Here is a 20,593-nt window from a genome sequence, read left to right as displayed (position 1 = left end):
GTTTCTTTATCTGTTAAACAGAGGCCAAACGTCTGGCGCACTTCGTAGGCGCTGTGTGAGCTGCAGGAAGGCGAAGAAAGCGCTCGCTCTCTCAGCGGGAAAGAGTTGTCACCCTCCAGAGCCCCTCCCTTTCCTCTGGGAACGCGCAGCAAACCCAGCCTCCGGCTGTCACTTCCTCCACCTCTTGCCTCTCCGCCCACACGGCGCTGGGTGTTGGCGTCACAGCCGGCGCACGCAGCCGCCAGGCTCCGCCCCCGGCCGCGCCTGGCCTCCCGCGGGGCCCCGCCCACCGGGGCGACGCGGCGCCGGCCCCGCCCCACGGGTGACGCGTAGCGCGCGCGGCCGGGCCGCCCCGGCAGTTGGTGCAGCAGCGGTTGGGGTGAGTGCGCTCACCCCACCCCTCCCCTCCTCAGGCAGCCGGGGCCCCCACCCCGCGGGGCCCAGCTCCAGCCCCTGCCTCTGCCGGGTCCGTCCCGTGCGGGCCCGTGCCGCCCCTCAGCCGGCGACGCCCGGGGCCGCCCGCCCGCCCGCCACCATGGAGCTGGAGGACGGTGTGGTGTACCAGGAGGAGCCCGGAGGCTCCGGGGCCGTGATGTCAGAGCGGGTGTCCGGCCTGGCCGGCTCCATCTACCGCGAGTTCGAGCGGCTCATCGGGCGCTACGACGAGGAGGTGGTCAAGGAGCTAATGCCACTGGTGGTGGCCGTGCTGGAGAACCTGGACTCGGTGTTCGCGCAGGACCAGGAGCACCAGGTGGAGCTGGAGCTGCTGCGGGACGACAACGAGCAGCTCATCACCCAGTACGAGCGGGAGAAGGCGCTGCGCAAGCACGCCGAGGAGGTGAGGGCCGGCGGGGGCGGGGGCGGGGGGTCGCGGCTCGGCGGAGGACTCTGGGCGCGCCGGGGTGGCTTCCTGCAGGGCAGGCCTGAGGCCAGGGCTCCAGCGGGACGCCACAGCCTCTCGGGACCCGGGGACCCTGGCCGGCTCTGGAAGCCTGGGCAGGCCAGCGAGTGTCCAGGAGAGGGATGAAGTGGGAGGGAAGTCCCGGGGAGGAAGCGACACCCTTGGCAGGAGGACACCTGGGGCTGCCCCGGGGCGGAGACTTGAGGGTGTCTGGTTGCTTCTTGTTTAGGGAAGTTTCCGACCACCGTAGAATAGTCGGATGCGGGTTCAAACTTTTAGCATTGGGGAGGGGTCCAGTACTGTCCTGCCCGTGTGAGTTCCGCTGGCTTCAGTATCCTTTCCAGGGGGCTGCTGCTGCTGCTGCTTCGGGAAGTTAGAGATCTCCCTCTTTCGGTCAGTTTTTTTCTTGACATTTAAACCCTCTTGAGAAGGAAGTCTTCTGCCTCATGCACCTTGCTTAACGCTTTGTCAACCACTTAGATGTCGAATATCAGTGCCTAGTAAATCCATAAAGTACACTCATTTGCTTTATTAATGTTCCTCACCAAGGCATTCCTTCGTATCAGGTGGTAACCTTGGACAGTTCCCTTAGAGACTCCTCTATTTATAAAGATGACGGGGGGGGGGGGGGGGGGGCGGGGTTGAGTAGGTGTGGGTGAGCGTTGCAACACTTTCCTGTCTGCGTTTGCTTTGCATACTGCAGGTTACGAGTGCACGTGGCTGGCTCTCAGCTCGAACACCTGAGCAGTGACCTTTGTACTCTCACCTGAGTGTGCGAGTTGTAAACGCTGGGCTGTGAATGATCCTCTAGCTTTTTGAGCGAGTTAAGGATTTTAGCTTTCAGGCTGAGTGCATTGGCAGTAGTACTGGAGAACTTTTCTTTGGCAGTCAAAATGTCATCCTTGTTTTTGCTTCCCAGGCATCTAGTACGCCTAGTTAAATACATGGTGACCGAAGGAGACTAATTGTTGAAGGAACCACGTGTTGTTTTTCAAAAAAATAGATGACACTGTTGAAGAATGTGAGATTTGTTCGGCGGCTCATTTCCTAACATTAACTAGGCAGCACCCTTTATAAGTTTTACTTTGTTGGATGTGCCTCTGCATTCAAGTAAATGATCCTTTAAAAAAGACTCTTGATTATAGTGGTGTTTTCTACTTGAGATTTTGCAGTCCACCTATCTCAGAGGAATGGCATTGAATTTGTCAGACAAAACTGACTTTATTTCAAAAGTATGTGTTTAAATATACATGGAGAGAAAGGGGTGAGGAAAAGATGAGAATTTCTGTTAGTTTCTTTGTAGTCTTTATATAAAACAGTTGCTTGCCATTTGGATGTGCTGATACAGGGCTTTTGCCGTGGCGTGAATGCAGTTGGGAGTGAGCGAGCCACATATACACAGAGGATAGTGATAGTAGCAGGCCCAGTGTGGCCTGTCACCTCTGATAAAAAGACATGCTCCCTCCAACCTTAAACTCCGGGGTCACACATTCCAAGAAAACCATCTGTCACAGTTTGCAGAATCAGAAAATAAAACTGCTAGACTCTGTTTTATTTTTCTTTCTTTCTTCTTTTTTTTTTTATCTTTTTATTTTTTGACAGGGTTTCTCTGTAGTCCTGGCTGACCTGAAACTTGCTCTATAGACCAGGCTGGCCTCAAACTTACAGAGATCTGCCTGCCTCTGCCTCCTGAGTGCTGGGATCAAAGGCAGGCACCACCACCGCCCAGCTTATATTTATTTCTTAAGTAAATGACTTTAAAAATGGGCTCTTCACTGAGTTTCCTTAAAGTTCTTACATTTTAGTTACATCTGTCAAATCTCCATAATGAAACATTTGGGTAGACTCCTGACCTGAGAGTTGAGAACACTGATGAAATGCTAGATGCACCGCTTTCAAACCACAAACATAAACTACTTCATCATCAGCACTCATGTAAGATGATAAGCTGTTTTGCCTCTACCTACAGGTTCAGGCTTCCAGGCCAGTACACAGAGGGGATTCTGCTTAATTCTCTTTCTGAATGCTGAGTGACTTTAACCCTGAAAATGAGAGCGTGCTTTTACAGCAGACATGCTCAGGAGGGTATTTACAAGAAGGGTAATTTGAAAGCATGGTAATTGTTCATCTCTAGAGTATGAAGTTAGTTCTGGGTACCTTTGTGGAAATGTAGGGAGGTATGGGAAGAATGAGGATGTTAAGGAGCCTGTGAGGTGCTGTAATCTCTTGCTTGTAGAAATTACCGGGGAGGAGGCAGAGTTGTAATCGCTATTATAATGGTTGTAGTTAATTTGAATACACTCTACTTTTCTTGCTTTTATTTGAAGTGTGTGTGTGTGCTTAGTTTGTTGTTTTAGTGACTCCTGTTAGAATCGGCTAAGGAACTGGAATGTAGCTCAGTGGTGAAGTGCCTGCCTAGAATTTGATCTGGGTTCATTCCCCAGCACCAAACAACAGCAAATAAAATGCTTAAGGAAAGGCAGAGTTTTAAATAAATTTGGGCCAGTTTCAAATGCTGACAAATCCTTTCACCAGCCACTCTTCCCTTTCAGGTCCCTGCCACACCATCTTTCCTCCTTTAACCGAGGCCTGGAAGATGGTTTTGCTCACGTTGCTCTCTTGCCATATAATGTCTTCCTCTCAGAACTTAACCTGGTTAGCTCCTCTCTTTTTTCTTTTCTCTCGCCCTTTTCTTTTTTCTTTTCCTTACCTCCTTTCCTTCCCTACCCTCTTACTTTGTCCCTTTGTGCTGGCCTGTGCTTTCTTTCTACATAAACTTGCTCTGTACCCACATTAGTCCTGAACTTGAAATTATCTTGCCTTGGCCTTTTAAGTGTTGAAGTTACAGGCTTGCACTACCATTCCTAGCTAGTTCTGGTCAACTATATGCTCAGTTTTACTTTTTCAAGAGACTTTCTTGTCTGTTATATACTGAAATACTCTCTTTCCAGGGCTGGTCTAGAAATTACTGGCAGATTCCTGCCAACAATTATCTCTCAGCTTTCTGAGTGCTGGGATTATAGTTATGTGCTACCATACCTGGCTCATTCTCTTAAAAATGTCACTTATTGATTGTTTGTTTGTGTAGATATGCATGCTTGAGGATGGGTGGATGTTTGCCATGGCTCATGTGTGGAGGTGAGAGGAGAACTTAGAGAGGTCAGTTCTTTCATTCTACCAAGTTGTCTTGGGGTTTAAACTCAGATTATCAGGGGCTGAACAGTTCACCAGCAGTTAAGGGTAGTGCGTCTCTTTAGTCCCAGCGCTCTGGACAGTCAGAACTACAGAGTAAGACCTTGTCTGAAAACCAAAACTTAAAAAATACTTTGTTTTTAAAATGTATATGTATGGTTTTCGTGTTCAATAGTGGGCACACTCATGTGTGTAATTGTAAAGAGGTCATAGGTTGAGGTTAGATATCACCCTCAGTTGCTGTCATTTATTTAGAGATAGCATTTCAACAAATCTGAATGTTTCTTGTTCTGTGAGAAAACATTCCAAAGACCTTGTACAGAGTAAGACCTTGTCTGAAAACCAAAACTTAAAAAATACTTTGTTTTTAAAATGTATATGTATGGTTTTCATGTTCAATAGTGGGCGCACTCATGTGTGTAATTGTAAAGAGGTCACAGGTTGAGGTTAGATATCACCCTCAGTTGTTGTTTATTTATTTAGAGATAGCATTTCAACAAATCTGAATGTTTCTTGTTCTGTGAGAAAACATTCCAATAAAAGCAACCCAAGGGGACTGGAAAGGTAGCTCAGCAGTTAGGAGCACTTGTTGCTCTTTCATGGGACCCAGGTTTGATGCCCATCACCACATCTGTAAACCCTCATTCCAGGGAATCTGTTGCCCTCTTCTGACCTCCATGGGCACCACGGTGCACAAACATGCACACATGCAGGCAAAACATCCACATAAATAAATCTTGAAAAGAAAAAGCAACCTAAGGGAGAAAGGGCTTATTTTAGTTCACAGTTCAAAGTACAGTGTCATGGCAAGAGATGTAGGAGCTTTAAGCAGACTGGTCCAGCTGGATGCAGTGGTACACGCCTTTAACCCCAGCCCTCGGGAGGCGGAGGCAAGTGGATCTCTGTGAGTTCAGGGCTAGCCTCGTCTACAAAGTGAGTCCAGGATAGCCAAGGATACACAAAGAAACCCTGTCTGGAAAAACAAAAACAAAACAAAAAAGCAGGCTGGTCACATTGCATGCACAGTCAGAAAAAGAGAGGGATAGATGCATGCCTGTAAGTTTCAGCTTGCTCTATTTTATGTAGTCTAGGAATCTTGTCTAGGAAATGTTCTTGCCCCAGTCAGATGAGTCTTTTCCAAATCAATTAACAGTGTAGTCTAAATACCCGCCCCCGTAGGAATGCCTGCCCAGAGGTCCATCTCTCAGGTGATTCTAAGTTCTGTCAAATTGATAGATTCCTGGCACCCCCAAGGCAGCCTACAACAGCCTGTAACTTCAGTTTTGGAGGATAAGACAACCTCTTCTGATGTCCTCAGGCTCGTGCATGCTTGTGGTACACATGCATACACTCAGACACACATACATTAAAAAAAAAACAAAAAAACTTGTGTATCTGGGTGAATCTTTCTTGAGGTGGTATGTGGTACTTGCTGTGACTATCTTAGAAAAGCCCACACCTGTGTGCTCTTGGGTGCATCTTCTTTTCTCGATATGTCATTTTTTTTCTTAACCCTTGTGCTTAATTAAGACTGTGTTAAAATGTCTTTATTAAACTTGAACCCCGCTTCATATAAGTATGATAAAATGGTGTGTTTTGTGTATTCAGTGGAACAAAGGGTTCTCTTTTTTCCAAGAATCAACTTTGGTGCTTACCTTTTTATTTATTCTGTTAGAAAAAAGGTCAGCGTCATTTTGGAATCCTTCTCTTCACTTCTGGAAACAGCTTTTTGTGGTGCAGGCTGGCCTTTGCACTCAATATGTAGTCAAGAATACCCTTGAATTACTAATCTTCCCGTCTATTCTTCCCGAGTTCTAGTATAGGCATGTGCCACCGTTTCGGGCTTGGTTTTCGTTTTGATTTTAAGGACTGATATATTTATTTGGGTATGTCAGTGTGTGAGACTGTGTGGGCCTGTGTGTGCATGGGGAGGCTATAGAAGGTATTGAGTGTCCTCTAATGCTTTTTTTTTTTATTTTTATTTTTGAGACAGGATTTCTTTTTGTAGCCCTGGATGTGCTGGAGCTTGCTCTGTAGACCAGGCTGGCCTTGAACTCACAGGGATCCACCTGACTCTTGTCTCCTGTGCATCACCACCATCAGCTAGATTTGAGTTTTTTTCTTTTTAATATTTATTTATTATGTATACAGTGTTCTACCTGCAGAAGAGGGCACCAGATCTCTTCATGGATGGTTTGAGCCACCATGTGGTTGCTGGGAATTGAACTCAGGACCTCTGGAAGAGCAACCAGTGCTCTTAACCTCTGAGCCACCTCTCCAGCCAGCCCCTAGATTATTTAAAAAAGTCAGTGTTGGTAAACTTTTTTTTTTTAAAGACCTTCTTTGAAATGTCTGCATGTAGTATTTACATCACTTAGGTGCTTGATGCCCAAAGAAGAATGTGTTGGACCCCCTGGTGCTGGAGTTGGGGGTGGTAGGTTCTGCGAGCCAAACCTGGTCCTCTGCAAGAGTAGCAAGTGCTCTTAATCCACTGAACCATCTCTCCAGTCCCTACTTTTTATGTTTTTAAAAATTTAATTTTTAACTATGTACGTGTGTGTCATATGTGGGTGTGCATCAGAGTGTATGTGCCCTAGAGTACAGAAGAGGGTATTGGATCCCCTGGAGCTGGAGCTGAACAGGAGGATATGAGCTGCCTGATATGGGTGCCTGGGAACCGAAGTTTGGAGAGCAAGAGCACAGTTCGTGTTCTTTAACTGCTGAGCCATCTCTCCAGCCTCATATCAGTAAAGTGTTATGGTCAACTATCACTTATTAGGGAAAAGTTCATATATATATATATATATATATATATATATATAATCATATATATAAATAAAATCATATATAATTCTACTCACTGAATGTCTGTATACTCACTACCAAGATTCAGTATTTTTATTCATCTGTATATGTGAACGTCAGGGTGTTGATGTATATATATGTACATTTGCTCATCTTATTAGTATGTGTGATTTTGTGTATGTGTTAAAGGACAACTTGGTGGAGTTGATTCTCTTTTTTCACTTTTATGTGGATTCCAGGGATCAAACACAGGCTGCCAGGCTTGCTTGGCAAGTGCCTTTTTTTTCCTGATTGAGCTGTCTTGGCTCACATACACATACGTATTGCTGAACTATCTCAAAGCAAATTTACATGCCGACACTTTACTCAGTACAACATATTTAGATTTGAGAATACTTTCTAATGTCACCAAGTTCCATTTGAATAAATTTTAAAAATTAGAGGCAAGGTTTTACTGGCTATCCCACTCTGGTTTCAAACTTGAGATTTCTGCCTCTGCCTCAGAAGTGCTGAAATATAAGCAGTGCATTACCTCACTTGGTTTGAATTTGTGTTGTTTTTTGAGACAGTGACAGTGTTTCATGTAGCCCAGGCTGACTTCACGCTTGCTGTGTTGTTGTGGCTGGTCCTGGGTTCCTGCTCTACTGCTTCTACCTCCCAGTTGTTTACACTACAGATGTATGTCAACCAAGCCTGGCTTTGCTATAATTTATCATTAGTTACAGAGATGAATACGTTAATATATGTTAGAGTGTTAATGTATGTGCGCGCATGATGTCCATGCGCACTAGGGGGTGTGCGTGTGTCTCAGAGGGCGAGTTTGTGATCCTGGGTCTCTTCTTCCACATAGTTGTGGATTCCAAGGCTTGAACTCAGGCCCCTAGATTTACTAGGCAAGTAAATCTTTACCTACTGATTCACTTATCCATCCGAGTTATTAATATTTTTATAGTTCATTTTATAACCACAGGGAAAAGAGGAAATATTGTAATTTAAATATTTCTATAAGAAATTTCACTCTGTCCAGGTGTCAGTAGTACACACTTTTAATCCGAGCACTCAGGGAACAGAGGCAGGATGATTTTTCTGAGTCCAAGGCCAACCTGATCTATATAGTGAGTTCAAGGCTAACTAGAGCTACATAGTGAGTCCTTGTCTTGAAAAACAAAAACAAAAACAAAACAGCAAGAAAGAAAATTTTAAGTTGACGTTTGTAAAACAGTATTAATTTGAAATTAAGAGCATATCTGGTCATGGTGGTATACTTTTGTACCCTATACTTGGGGAGGTAGTGGCAAGAGGATCAGGTTAGGAGTTCAAGGTCATCTTCACCTCCAATAATGGGTTGAAGGCCAGTCTGGGTAACAAAAGGCCAAAGGTGGTTGTGGTGGCACATGTTTTTAATCCCAACACTTGGGAGGCAGGGGCAGGTGGATCTCTGTGAGTTCAAGGCTAGCTTGGTCTTCATTATGAGTTCCAGGACAGCTGAGCCTACATGGTGAGACCCTGAATAAAGAGAGGAGGGGGGAGAGGAGAGAGGAGAGAAAGAGGGGTACCAGGGAAACTAGCTTGTGCTTTTCTCAGTGAGTAGTAGCAGTAGAGTGTATGCACAGGGCTGGGCTCTGGGTTTGATTCCCAGTATGGCAGAGAGACAAGCCAGGGAATAAGGAGGGAAAGAAGGAGAGAGATTTTTGTATAGTAGTATCTGCCTATTCTCAGGCTAGAGGACCATGGGTTCCAGATATGGGCTATGTAGTTAGCCCCTTCCTACCTTAAAAAAGGGGGAAGAAAGTAAATAAAAGCAGTATATTGCAGATTATTATGGATGCTATTCAGGAAGTGACTAGGATGACAGAATAAAGAAGCAGGCATGTTAAATGGATCATGCTTATAAAAAAAGGTTAACTTGTTGGAGGAGGCAGCTAGATTCACAAGAATAAATATTTAGGTCTGAAACTTTTGACATCTACATTTAGAGTTTCTATTCATGAGTCTAGAAAAAATTGAAAAATATATTATTTTCATAAATGGATTTCTTCTATTTTTGTATTCCTTTTCAAACTAGACTTCCTAGCACTGTGTAACTTTTTTTTTTTTTTTTTTTTTTTTTTTTTTTTTTTTTTTTTTGCAACTCCTTCCAATAAGAAACGTTTTGCAGATCTCAGAATCAAATCGAGGCCTTATATTCAGGCTGTGCTACTTGGAGATTTCTTGGTTTTTTTCTTCGGTGTCTGACCACTGAATTTCCCATGTTGGTGTTTGCATTCCTTGACATTCTCTCATAGGCCTTTTTATTTGTCCCTCTGCACACCCCTAGCTCATACTCTCCATTCCCATGGGTTTAATTACCATTGTTCATTATTCCAAAATGAATATGTCTTTGATTTAACAGGTACTTACCTTGATCCTTATGTCCTTCTCTTCCTCTCTGGAGTTTTGGATCTAGTCACATTACTTATTGGACATGAATGTTTTCAAACATGTGTTTAAAAATGAACTTACCTTCAAAGTATGCTTTTGTTGTTGTTGGTTTCACTTTCCATGCATTTCTACTTCATTTTCCTGTTCTCTTTTTATTTACTTATTTATTTTTTTATGCTTTGGGAGTGGGAGGGGTGGCATATTACCTAAACCCTTAAATTCCTGAGCTCATTTACCTATGTTAGTCTCTCAAATAGCTGAGACTACAAGCTTGCACAATGCTTGACTTCCTTTGTTGTAGTGTTTTAGGCTTCCCTTTCCAAGTCCATTTCTACCATTATGGTACAGGCTATCAATCTCTTTCACTCTGCATGTTACCTCCTTGGAGCAGAAACTTTGTATTATCCACCACTATCCATAACTGACACAAAGGAAGTATTGAGCATTTCTGAATGAAGGATTAATTTTTGTTTCCAGTGTTAGCAACCTATAAAGTTTCCATTTCTCTGAAACAGAAGTCTGAGACTGGTGCGTAGTTCAGAGGTAGAGCATTTGCCCGTCATGTGCCAACCCTGGGTTCATTTTCAGTTCTGAAAAAAGAAAACCAAAGAAATCTGAACAAATAATATCTACACTTAAAAACTCTTAGTGTCTCTAGCTAAGTTTCCCAAAATGACTTAAGTCCCGAAATAGTTATCCCTATCTTGTGAGTTTCATCTGTCCCTTTTGAGCCACACTAACATTTTATATTCTCTTCCGGCCTTCATTAAAGCTGTCTTTCCCCGTAGCACTCTTGTTTTATTTTTAAAAAAATTATATTTTTTGTTGAGAGGGGACATTCACATGCTACCAGTGTGCATGTGGCAGTCAGAAGACAACTTTTGGGCATCTGTTCTCTCCTTCCAACCTGAGGGTTACTGGGCTTGAACTCAAGTCATCAGGCTTAGCAGCAGTTACCTTGCCAACCCAAGTTTACCTTTCAACTGGTTGATTGTATTGTTGTTCAGGATGCAATTCGGGATTGCCCTTTATGAACACCCAAGTATGGGTTATGGTGGTTTTATATCCTCCCACAACCAAGTGTCTGTCCCTTCTCTAAATACCTCACATATCGTATGAGACTAACTATTGCTTTTATTCTTCCACGAGACTGGTGATTCAGTGGGCACTTAATAAGTGTTTGTTGGGAAAATTTCTAAAAGTCAAATTGCTAAGTGTAACATTTAAAATTTTCTTTGTTCATTCAAATTTTTATTTCTTACTGTTGATATTAAATTATGCTAAACTTCCAAAGAAGTCCATAAGTCTTTTGACTTTTTTTTCCCCTTGTAACTTCAATTCTAAGGGTTTCTGACACTCTCTGGTATCAGACACACACATGGTACACAAACATACATATATGCAAAACCACCCACACACATAAAACAATACAAAAATTTGAAAAAGAAGGTTATTAGATGTCTTATTTCTCTTCATCTTTGCTAACATTTGGCACCATCAGACTTTTTGGTTTCTGTTGTTATCTGATGTATATTAAGCTACCTCTTGCTTTGATTTGCTTCCCCCAAATCCCTAGTTTAGTTGAATATGCTTTCTCACACTTATTTTTATTTTTAATTTTTAAAGATTGATTTATTATGTATGCAGTGTTCTGCCTGCATTTATGCCTGCAAAGCCAGAAGAGGAAACCAAATCTCATAGATGGTTGTGAGCTACCATGTGGTTGCTGGGAATTGAACTCAGGCCCTTTGGAAGAGCAGCCAGTGCTTTTAACCTCTGAGCCATCTCTCCAGCCCCACCTTCTCACATTTATTGATAAGTTCTGTTCTCCTGTGGATTTCTTATTCAGCTTTATGTGCTCAATTGGTAGCAATCAATACCTGAATGTACATGGCTATGTTTTAATTACAGAGATTGTTCTTGGTGAGGGGTTGTTGAGACAGGATATCTCTGTGTAGCCTTGGAGTTAGTGATGTAGCCCAGACTGATCTTGAACTCACAGAGATCCACCTGCTTCTGAATGCTGCGACTAAAGATGCATGCATGCATTCCTGACTTTTTTTTTAATAAGTGATCAAGTAATCAAGAATTATTTCATTTATATACTTTCACATTCTTTTATTTTCTGTTTCTCTCTCTCTCTCTGTGTGTATGTGTGTTTGTTTGAGTGTCTTTGTGAGCAGCCTGAATTATGATTTTTGATGGCCTTTATAGTAGTATGTTAAGATTGTCATTTAGGTGAAAGGGATTGGAAAGTCTGGTTTAAAAGACTGATTGTAAAAGTATTCATGGGATAGCAAAATCTGAATAGTAACCAAATACTTCCTATTGGTTTATTGAGAATTGGGAAATGGTGCTTTTCTGATTTTTTTCTTTTAGCATGTGACAGCTTGGCTTTCCTATAAAGGAGTATTTCCTCTTAGCAACTGGTTACCCTAAGGTATAGTTTTTAAAGAAAGAAAAAGTGTTTGGTTCTTCTTTAGAGTTTTGAAAGCTCGTTCTTATTTTTGTTTTCTCTTCCCTTCCCTTTTTAAAAATAGCCTATTCTTCTGGCTGTATGGGAGCAGTGACTTTTCTCTGTCTTTGCTTATATTAATTATAGTTTTCACTTATTCCTGCCTTGTCTGTTTTCCTCAGAATCCCCTCAACCCTTCTAATAGTTTTGGTCTCCCTTTTCAGGTTATAGTGTTTTTTTTTTTTTTTTTTTTTTTTTTTGGTCTTTTAGACAGGGTCTCACTATGTAGTCTCCGTTTTCTCACTGTATAGACCAGGTTGGCCTTGAAGTCAGAAAAGTACTTCTCTTTGCTTCCAGAGTGCTGGGATTAAAGGCATGTACACCATGCCCGGTTAATTTCAACAAGTTTTTTGTTTTATTTTACTTTTGTTTTTTTAAGGCAGGGTTTTCTCTATGTAGCCCTGGCTGGCCTGTAACTTTCTTTGTAGACCAGACTGGCCTGGAACTCAGAAATCTTTCTGCTTCTGTCTCCTGAGTGTTGGGATTAAAGATATGTGCCACCACCACCCGCTTTAAAAAATTGCTATTGTATTTATTGTTACATGTATATGTGTGTCAGTGTGCACATGCCAAACGTGAATGTAGAGGTCAGAGGACAGCTTTCCTAGCCAGGAAATTACTTCCTGTCTCTGCCTCCTAAATCCTGGGATTACAGATGTATAATACTATACCCATTTTGACATTGTGTGTGTGTGTGTGTGTGTGTGTATGAACTACCATGTCTGGTTAGACCTGATAGTTTGTACATTAATTTTTGAGAAAAATAAGTTGTGTTAAAATTTTTTTACATTTAGATTTGGGGATGTCTTTCTTATATTACTTAATATGGCTTTGAATGCTCTCTTGATTTTTCTTTTTTTTTTTTTTGGTTGTTTTTTTGTTTTTGAGACAGGGTTTCTCTGTGTCCTCTCTTATTTCATAAAACAGACTGCATTAAAAATAAGCACATTTAACTAAAAATAAATAATGATTATATAATGGAAATAATTTCTTTCCCTCCTCTACAGGATAAGTAAGGGTGTGTTTATCTTGGAGGACGTCTGGCAGCAAGTAAGCCTGTTATTTGGTGGTGCTAGTTTTTAGACAATTGCTATACTCAAAGTACTATTTAAAGGGCTCGCCAACCATTGTTGGCCTCCTGCATCTTACTCCAGAGAGCAGCAGTCTCCGAGGATTTTATCTTTTTAAACTTTGGAGCTTGTCTTTTCAAAGAATTCATTTGTTTTTAATCTAGAACAGTAGGGCAAAACAGTCCCTTTAAGCCATCTGGCCTTAGAGGCATTTTGCTTCATCACAAAGCCGATTCTTATTTAGATCCTGACATAAGTTGGTATTGTCCACTACTTTTTTTCTTTTTCTTTCTTTTTTTTTTTTTTTTTTAAAGCAGTGTCTAGTTGCTCCCAGGAGACTTCTGTCTGAGGTTTCATCAATACTGTTGTTGGCCTGGTAGCTGTTAAGATGGAGGAAGGTGTCTAGTGAAAGATGTATTTATTTTACATATTGAAATCCCTATTCACAGGCTCTTACTGTCTTCCTGCCCTGCATGAAAGACTGTGTGAGAGAGAAAGAGGCAGAGAGGAATAAGGAGAGGGGTTTGTGCTATAACGTGTTAGGGTGTTCAACTAAAGGTGGATAGCCAGAATTTCCAGAGGTAACATTATTTAGTAATTAGCAAAACTGTGTCCTTCCTATAATGGTTTTGCTAATTTTCTAACTTCACAATGATGGTTCTGATGCTACTGGCCAAGTATACTTCAGGGTGATCAACTTTATAAAATCATGCCACTAGATAGATGATAAGTCATAGTAAGTCAGTTATGAAGGCTTTTATATGTAAACATCTATTTAAGGTTGTTTCTTTTTTAAAATGTCTCTGGTTGCCAGGCATGCTGGCATATACCTGTAATCCCAAAAGTCCAAATGTGGAGGCAGCCAGATCACAAATTCTAAGACAGCCTGGGCTACGTAGTGAGCTCTGTTTTTAAACAACAACAACAAAAAGCCTGGGTTAGGATAAAAATTCTAAAAGCCTATATATTTTGCACAAAAATGCTGTTATATACAAATTATAATAAAAAGAACCTTAGGGCTAGTGAGATGGCTTATCACTTGCTGCATAAAGCCTTGCAACCTGAATTTGATCTCTGTAATGTAAGAAAAGGTAGAAGGAAAGAATTGACTCCATAAAGTTCTCCGGCCTCTGCATTCTGTGTCACATGTGAGCTTCTTCTCCAACACATTGCACACACATACATACACTCAAACGCACACAAACACTAACAACAACAATAAAAACAGGTAGTGTTTTTCCTGATAATTGGTCAATGACCCAGAAAGGGCTCTGATCTGAGCAGTTCATCTCTCCCTAGGGAGATGAGTCACCACCAATCAGATTACATGGACTGAAGAGAATTAGCATGAAACACGGAGAGAAATTTTCCCAATAGGAAGACATCGTAAATAGACAGGAAACAATGTTTTCTGTAGTGACTAAAAAGCTTGGGTTGGATGTGGTGGCTTGTGTTTAAAGTCCTGGGACTTGCAAGTCTGAAGCAATAGAACTACCTCAAGTTTGAGGCCAGTAATTCTATGTCATCAAGGGCTACAGAGTGAGATCTTGTCTCAAACAAATAAATAAAATAGAAAATAAGAAAAGAAAAAGCTTAAGAATTAATAAAGTCAGTAAAGGATTAAAAAATTACACTTTAACCTGGAGAGATGGCTCAGCGATTAAGAACACTGGTTGTTTTTCCAGAGGTCCTGAGTTCAGTTTTTAGCAACCACATGATGGCTCACAACCAGTTGTAATAAATCTGATTCTCTCTTCTGGTGTACATGAAATATACATAAAATAAATAAACCTTTAAAAAATTACATTTTAAAATTAATGAATGTTAAGCGAGGCATGGTGGTGCACACCTTTAATCCCAGCACTCAGGGAGGCAAGAGGCAGGCGGATCTCTATGAGTTTGAGGCCAACCTGCTCTACAAAGCAAGTCCAGGACAGCCAGGACTACAAGAGAAACCCTGTCTCAAAAAACCAAAAACAAACAACACCTCCAAAACTCTAATGAATTTTATTTATTATTGTGCTAGTTATAATAATCAAGATATGGAACCAGCCATGATACCTTTTCAACAGTTGAAAAGATAAAGATTATATTTATAAATATATGTGTATATATATTTGTATGTGTGTATATGTTTGTAGATTATGTAGTTTTATTCACCCTTAAGAATGAAATTACGTTATTTTCAGGAAATTGTATGGAACTGAAGATCATCTTAAGTGAAATAAGTCAGTGTCACAGAGACAAATATCTCATGTTTTTCTTTCGTTTTTTATATTAATTACAGTAATTAATCACATTAATTATATTATGTTAATTATATTAATTACAGTTTATTTACTTTGTATCCCAGCTGTAGCCCCTCCCTCATTCCCTCCCAATCCCTCCCTCCCTCATCTCCTCCCTGCCCCTCTCTAAGTCCATTGATAGAGGAGGTCCTCCTCCCTTTCTATCTGACCCTAGCTTATCAGGTCTCATCAGGACTGGTGCATTGTCCTCCTCTGTGGCCTAGTAAGGCTGCTCCTCCCTCAGGGGGAGGGGGAGGTCAAAGAGCCAGCCACTCAGTTCATGTCAGAGACAGTTCCCGTTCCCCTTACTAGGGTACCCACTTGGATACTGAGCTGCCATGGGCTACCTCTGAGCTTGGGTTCTAGGTTATATCCATGTATGGTCCTTGGTTGGAGAATCAGTCTCAGAAAAGACCTCTGTGCCCAGATATATTTGGTCCTTGTGCAGTTCCTGTCCTCTCCAGGTCTTCTTAATTCCCCCTTCTTTCATAGGATTCCCTGAACTCTGCCCAAAGTTTGGTTATGAGTCTCAGCATCTGCTTTGATACACTGCTAGGTAGTCTTTCAGAGGCCCTCTATGGTAGGCTCCTGTCCTGTTTCTTTTCTTTTCTTTTCTTTTTTTTTTTTTTCCTACTTCCAATGTCTATCCCATTTGTCTTTCTAAGTGAGGATTGATCATCTTACCCAGGGTCCTCCTCCTTGTTTAGCTTCTTTAGGTGTACAGATTTTAGTATGTTTATCCTATCTTTTAGGTCTAGTATCCACTTATGAGTATATACCATGTGTGTCTTTCTGCTCCTGGGATACCTCACTCAGCATGATCTTTTCTAGATCCCACCATTTGCCTGCAAATTTCATGATTTCCTTGTTTTCAATTGCAGAGTAATATTCCATTGTGTAAATTTACCACCAATTTCTGTATCCATTCCTCCAGTGAGGGACATCTGGGTTGTTTCCAGGTTCTGGCTATTATGATAAAGCTGCTACAAACCTGGTTGAACAAATGTCTTTGCTGTGTACTTGAGCATATTTTGGATATATGCCTAGGAGTGTTATAGCTAGATTTTGAGGAAGCACTGTTCCTAATTGTCTGAGACAGTGCCAGATTGATTTGTTTTGTCTCATTTGTAATATCTAGATTTAAATATGCATATGTCTATATGTACATATGTACATGTCTATGACATGAAAATATAAGGGGGACTGAGGAAAGAGGAAGAGATTCAGAGGGAGAGGAAATGGGGAAACAAGGGTAGGTAGTGGGAGGAAGAAACTTAGAATACCACGTTTTCTGTCCAGCAGAATGTGGACTTAACTGCATACATTCTCATGGCATGAAAGCAGAAGGGGGAAGTACTTGGAGAAAGGAGGGGGGACTAGTGGGAAAGATGGAGGAAGGTGTATCTAGTGAAACTTGTTTTTTTTTTTTTCCAGTTTTGTGGTTCTTTGTTTTTTTTGTTTGTTTGTTTGTTTTTGGTTAGTTCTGTGGAAAGTGCTCTACCATTGAACTATATATACTCCTTAGCTAGTAAATCATAAGGTACTGTTTGTTATTTATAAAGTTTTCTATGTAAATTGTAGTTTTTACTCTGAGATTTTTGTTAATGCCTTGTTTTACAAACGTTTTAGAACCTGCTATATGCTGTTATCACTTTTCCTACTAGGGTTATATCAGTATATAAAACAATGCCTTTATGAAACATGCATTGTAGCAAGGACAGGCATATATTAAATAAGGTAAATTGGTAAAATATTCACTATGGGGTATGAGAAAAATTACTCTGTAAAAGAGTAAGGGAGATAGGAAAATAAGGAAGGTCTCACCAGAAAGGTAATGTTTGAACAAAGGCATGAAGGCGAGTAAAGAGGGACCATGCCATTGGTTATCTGGAGAAAAGAATTCCAGACAACAGGAAACAAGTGAAGAGGCTTCTTAAGCCTCAAGTACTGCGGACACTCAACGGAGCTTGACATCAAACAAGCAGGAGTGTGGTGGGAAAAGACTGCGTGGGTTCCGAGAGGCCTATTGTAAGGGCTGTGGGAGATAATTAAAGTAGCAGGTCTTGAGCAGTAAACAAAATCTGACTTCCTTTGAGAGGATCCTCCTAACTGTTCTGCTTATTAGAGGATGACGACATCATTCAGGAGGTGGATGCTACAGCGATAATCTATACAATAAATAGATAATGGTGGCACAGACCAGGGTGGTGATGGAGATAATGGAAAGTGGTCAGATATGAGATAGATTTGCTGATAGGTCTGATAAGAGACAGAGAAAGTTAAAACTGACTCCCAAGTTTTAGGCATGAATAGAGTCACTTAATGGAGAGACCTGGAGAGGATCAGTTTCAGCAAGTTTAAGGTGTTTATTATAATCCAAATTACCTTGCCCAGTAAGTAGGCTGTGGACATACAAATTTGAAGTTCAGGTTTAGACTAGAGATAGAAATGTGGAAGCTGTCAGCACATAGTTATTTAAAGCAATAAAGATGGATGCGCTCACTAAAGAAAAGAGAAAACAAAGGAGGGCCGGGAAGACGGCTGACTGGTAAAGAGCTTGCTGTACAAGTGTAAGGACCTGAGTTTGAATCCTAAGCACCCACACAAAACCTTGGCAAGGTAGTGAGCTTGGTGATCCCAGCGCTCCTATAGTGAGATGGCTTCCCACACAGGAGAATCCCTGAAGGCTTGTGGGCCAGCCTATCACAAACAGTAGTGAACAAGAAAAAGACATTGACCTAACCCAGTACCAGAAGTTGTCCTCTGACTTCCACAGGTGCATGTGCCCTCACATGGACACACACAGCCTACAGAGTGAACGAGGAGGAAGCCAGCTGCTAGCGAACTGGAATCCCACTTGCTTAGGAGGGAGGCTGAGGTAGGGAGATTGTTGACTTTAGGCTATCTTGGCAATATAGTAAGGTCCCATTTTAAAAAACAACCTAACAGGGCTATTTAGATAGGTAAGTGGGATGGCAGAAAGATGGCTCAGTGGTTAAGAGCACTGGCTGCTTTTCCAAAGGACCCAGGTTCAGTTCCCAGTACCCACATGGCAGTTCACAACTGTCTGTAACTCCAGTTCCAGGAGATCTGACACCTTCAAACACACACATACAAGCAGGAAGAATGAAATAAAAATAAATCATTAAAGAAAAAAAGATAGCTAAGTGGATAAAGACGTTTCCCAGCAATGAAAGCTAGTGATCTGAGTTCCATCCCTAAAACCCATCTAAAGGTAGAAGGAGAGAACAGACTCCATAAGATTGTCCTCCAACATGCATGCAGTAACACACGTTGTGTATCTATATATATGAGTAATTTTTTAAAATTTTAACAAAGCAACAAAAAAGAGAACCAAAAATGAGTTCAAGGATGGAGTTTCACATTTCAGTGTGAAGAAATTGAGAAGTAACTAGTAAAGAGCACAAGAAAGAACAACCAGAAAATTGAGGAAACGAAGAAAGCCCAAAATAAAAAAAAAAAAAAGCAGTTGTTAGATGCTGCTGTAAGATGCAGAATGAGATTTAGTGATTTCATTTAACCAATCTTTTCTTAAATTATATTTGATTGGTAGTAATATTCCTAGGCTAGATTTTTTTTTTTTAATTTAAGCCAACATCATTAGGTTAATTCACAAAATTACTTATGGCTGATTTTATTTATTTGTCTTGAGTGTTGGAAATACAACTCCTGCCTCCTATTGAGCTATATCAAGCTATACCCCAATCCCAATATCTCTTGTTAAATAATCAGTTAACATATTATTTTGTTATTTTTTTGTCTCTTTTGTACATACTATGGATTAAAGATTTTTCAACTCAAAATGAATATGCAAGTATACTAAAAGATTTATTTGTATTGATATATATATTTGTATATATATTGATTTATTTGTAGTGATATATATATATATATATATTTCCCTTGGGGAATGCGAAATAACACCTTACTAAATAAATTGGGATTTTTGTTTTGTTCTTACTTCTGTATTTGTAGGTTTTAGGTATAATATTAGAGAGGCATAAAATCAACTGAATTTCATGATTTTGAGATTTTCTTAGACATTAATATATATGTGTGTGTTAGATTTTTTTTTTTTAAATTTTTGTGTGTGTGATGGCATGCATGCATAGGGTCAAAGGACAAATTTTGGAAGTTTGTTTTCTTCCACAATGTGGGAATCAAATTCAGGTCATCAGACTCAGTGGCAGATGCCTTTATTGAGTCATATTGCCAGGTGTTTGTTGTTGTTGAGTTGGGATTTTTGCATGTCTGTGTACCACATGTGTACCTGGTACCTTTGGAGGTCAGAGAAGGGTATCAGATCCCCTGGGACTGAAGTTACAGAAGGATGTAAGCTGCCATGTGGGTACTAGAACCAGAACTGGGGTCCCCTGGAACCAACCGGTAGTGCATTTAACTTGAGCCATCTCTTCAATCCCTTATAACCTTTGAAATACAGGTGTTGAAAAATATAAAATAGATTGCATTCCAATAGTAAAAAGTATATTGTTCTTCTTTATTAGAAATTCATTGAATTTGAAGACTCTCAAGAACAGGAAAAAAAAGATTTGCAGACACGAGTGGAGTCTCTAGAATCCCAAACAAGACAGCTTGAACTCAAAGCAAAAAACTATGCTGACCAGAGTAAGTAAAATGCTTTTCTCCTCATGAAAGAGTGGACTCCTGTGGGGAGTGGTTTGCCCGAATATGTGCTTGGAATTGCTGTCACAGAATCAAGTGTGAGATCTGGATGCCCATATTAATATTAATTCTTTATGCTCCATTTCACATGACACCCCTGTATGCACAAAGGCTGACTTAGAGACACTTGCTAGACTTACTTCTTCAGCCGTTGGCCTGTTTGTAGTTAGGCTGTCTTTGCCACGCAGACACATGTATCTGACGTTGATGAAGTACACACAGTTCCATTGTTTTCGTGTTGCTTTGAAATTTACCAATATAAGAGAAACTAGCTTTGAAGCATGTATAAAAAGTGACTATTTTGTTACTCTGATGAAAAAGTAAAGGTAATTTAGGGTAGCAGAAATTTATTTTTCGGATTCATTTTTAAAAACTCTTCAAAATTTTTTAGGTTTATTTTATGTGTGAGTGTTAGCTGCTTGCAAGTTTATATGTGTACTGTGTGCCCGCCATGTGCCCTTGCAGGTCAGAGGGCACCAGGTCCCTTGGAACTGGGGTTAGGGAAGGCTGTAAGCTACCATGTGGGTGCTGGGCATCCAACTCTGGCAAGAGCAGCAAATGCTCTAAATTGCAAGCCATCTCTTCAACCTCTCAGATTCATTTTTGATATAATTTCATGTTAAATTATTTCAAATCTAATGGATAATTTTGCCTTCTGTTAATGACAATTTTTAAAAAGTGAAATTCATAAAAAGGA

The 20,593-nt window shown here is 40.8% G+C and overlaps 1 protein-coding gene across 10 annotated transcripts in view; it reads left to right on the top strand.

The window, feature by feature from the left end:
- Nucleotides 1–350: 350 nt before the first annotated feature.
- Spag9 (sperm associated antigen 9) overlaps nucleotides 351–20,593 on the top strand; it is a 130,054-nt gene continuing 109,811 nt past the window's right edge. For 5 of the 10 annotated variants that reach the window (XM_021643104.2, XM_021643101.2, XM_060386959.1 and 2 more), the window contains exons 1-2: nucleotides 351–838; nucleotides 19,719–19,839. In XM_021643104.2, the coding sequence (XP_021498779.1) occupies nucleotides 536–838; nucleotides 19,719–19,839 (424 nt within the window). In that variant the 5' untranslated portion in view covers nucleotides 351–535. The remainder of the gene's footprint in view (nucleotides 839–19,718; nucleotides 19,840–20,593) is intronic. The other 5 variants (XM_021643109.2, XM_021643108.2, XM_060386963.1 and 2 more) reach the window with 1 other exon arrangement.

Source organism: Meriones unguiculatus, chromosome 7, assembly GCF_030254825.1.
Source record: "Meriones unguiculatus strain TT.TT164.6M chromosome 7, Bangor_MerUng_6.1, whole genome shotgun sequence".
Taxonomy (NCBI): domain Eukaryota; kingdom Metazoa; phylum Chordata; class Mammalia; order Rodentia; family Muridae; genus Meriones; species Meriones unguiculatus.
The sequence above is the reverse complement of the archived record's forward strand: the minus strand, read 5'-3'. Positions and strand labels throughout refer to the sequence as shown.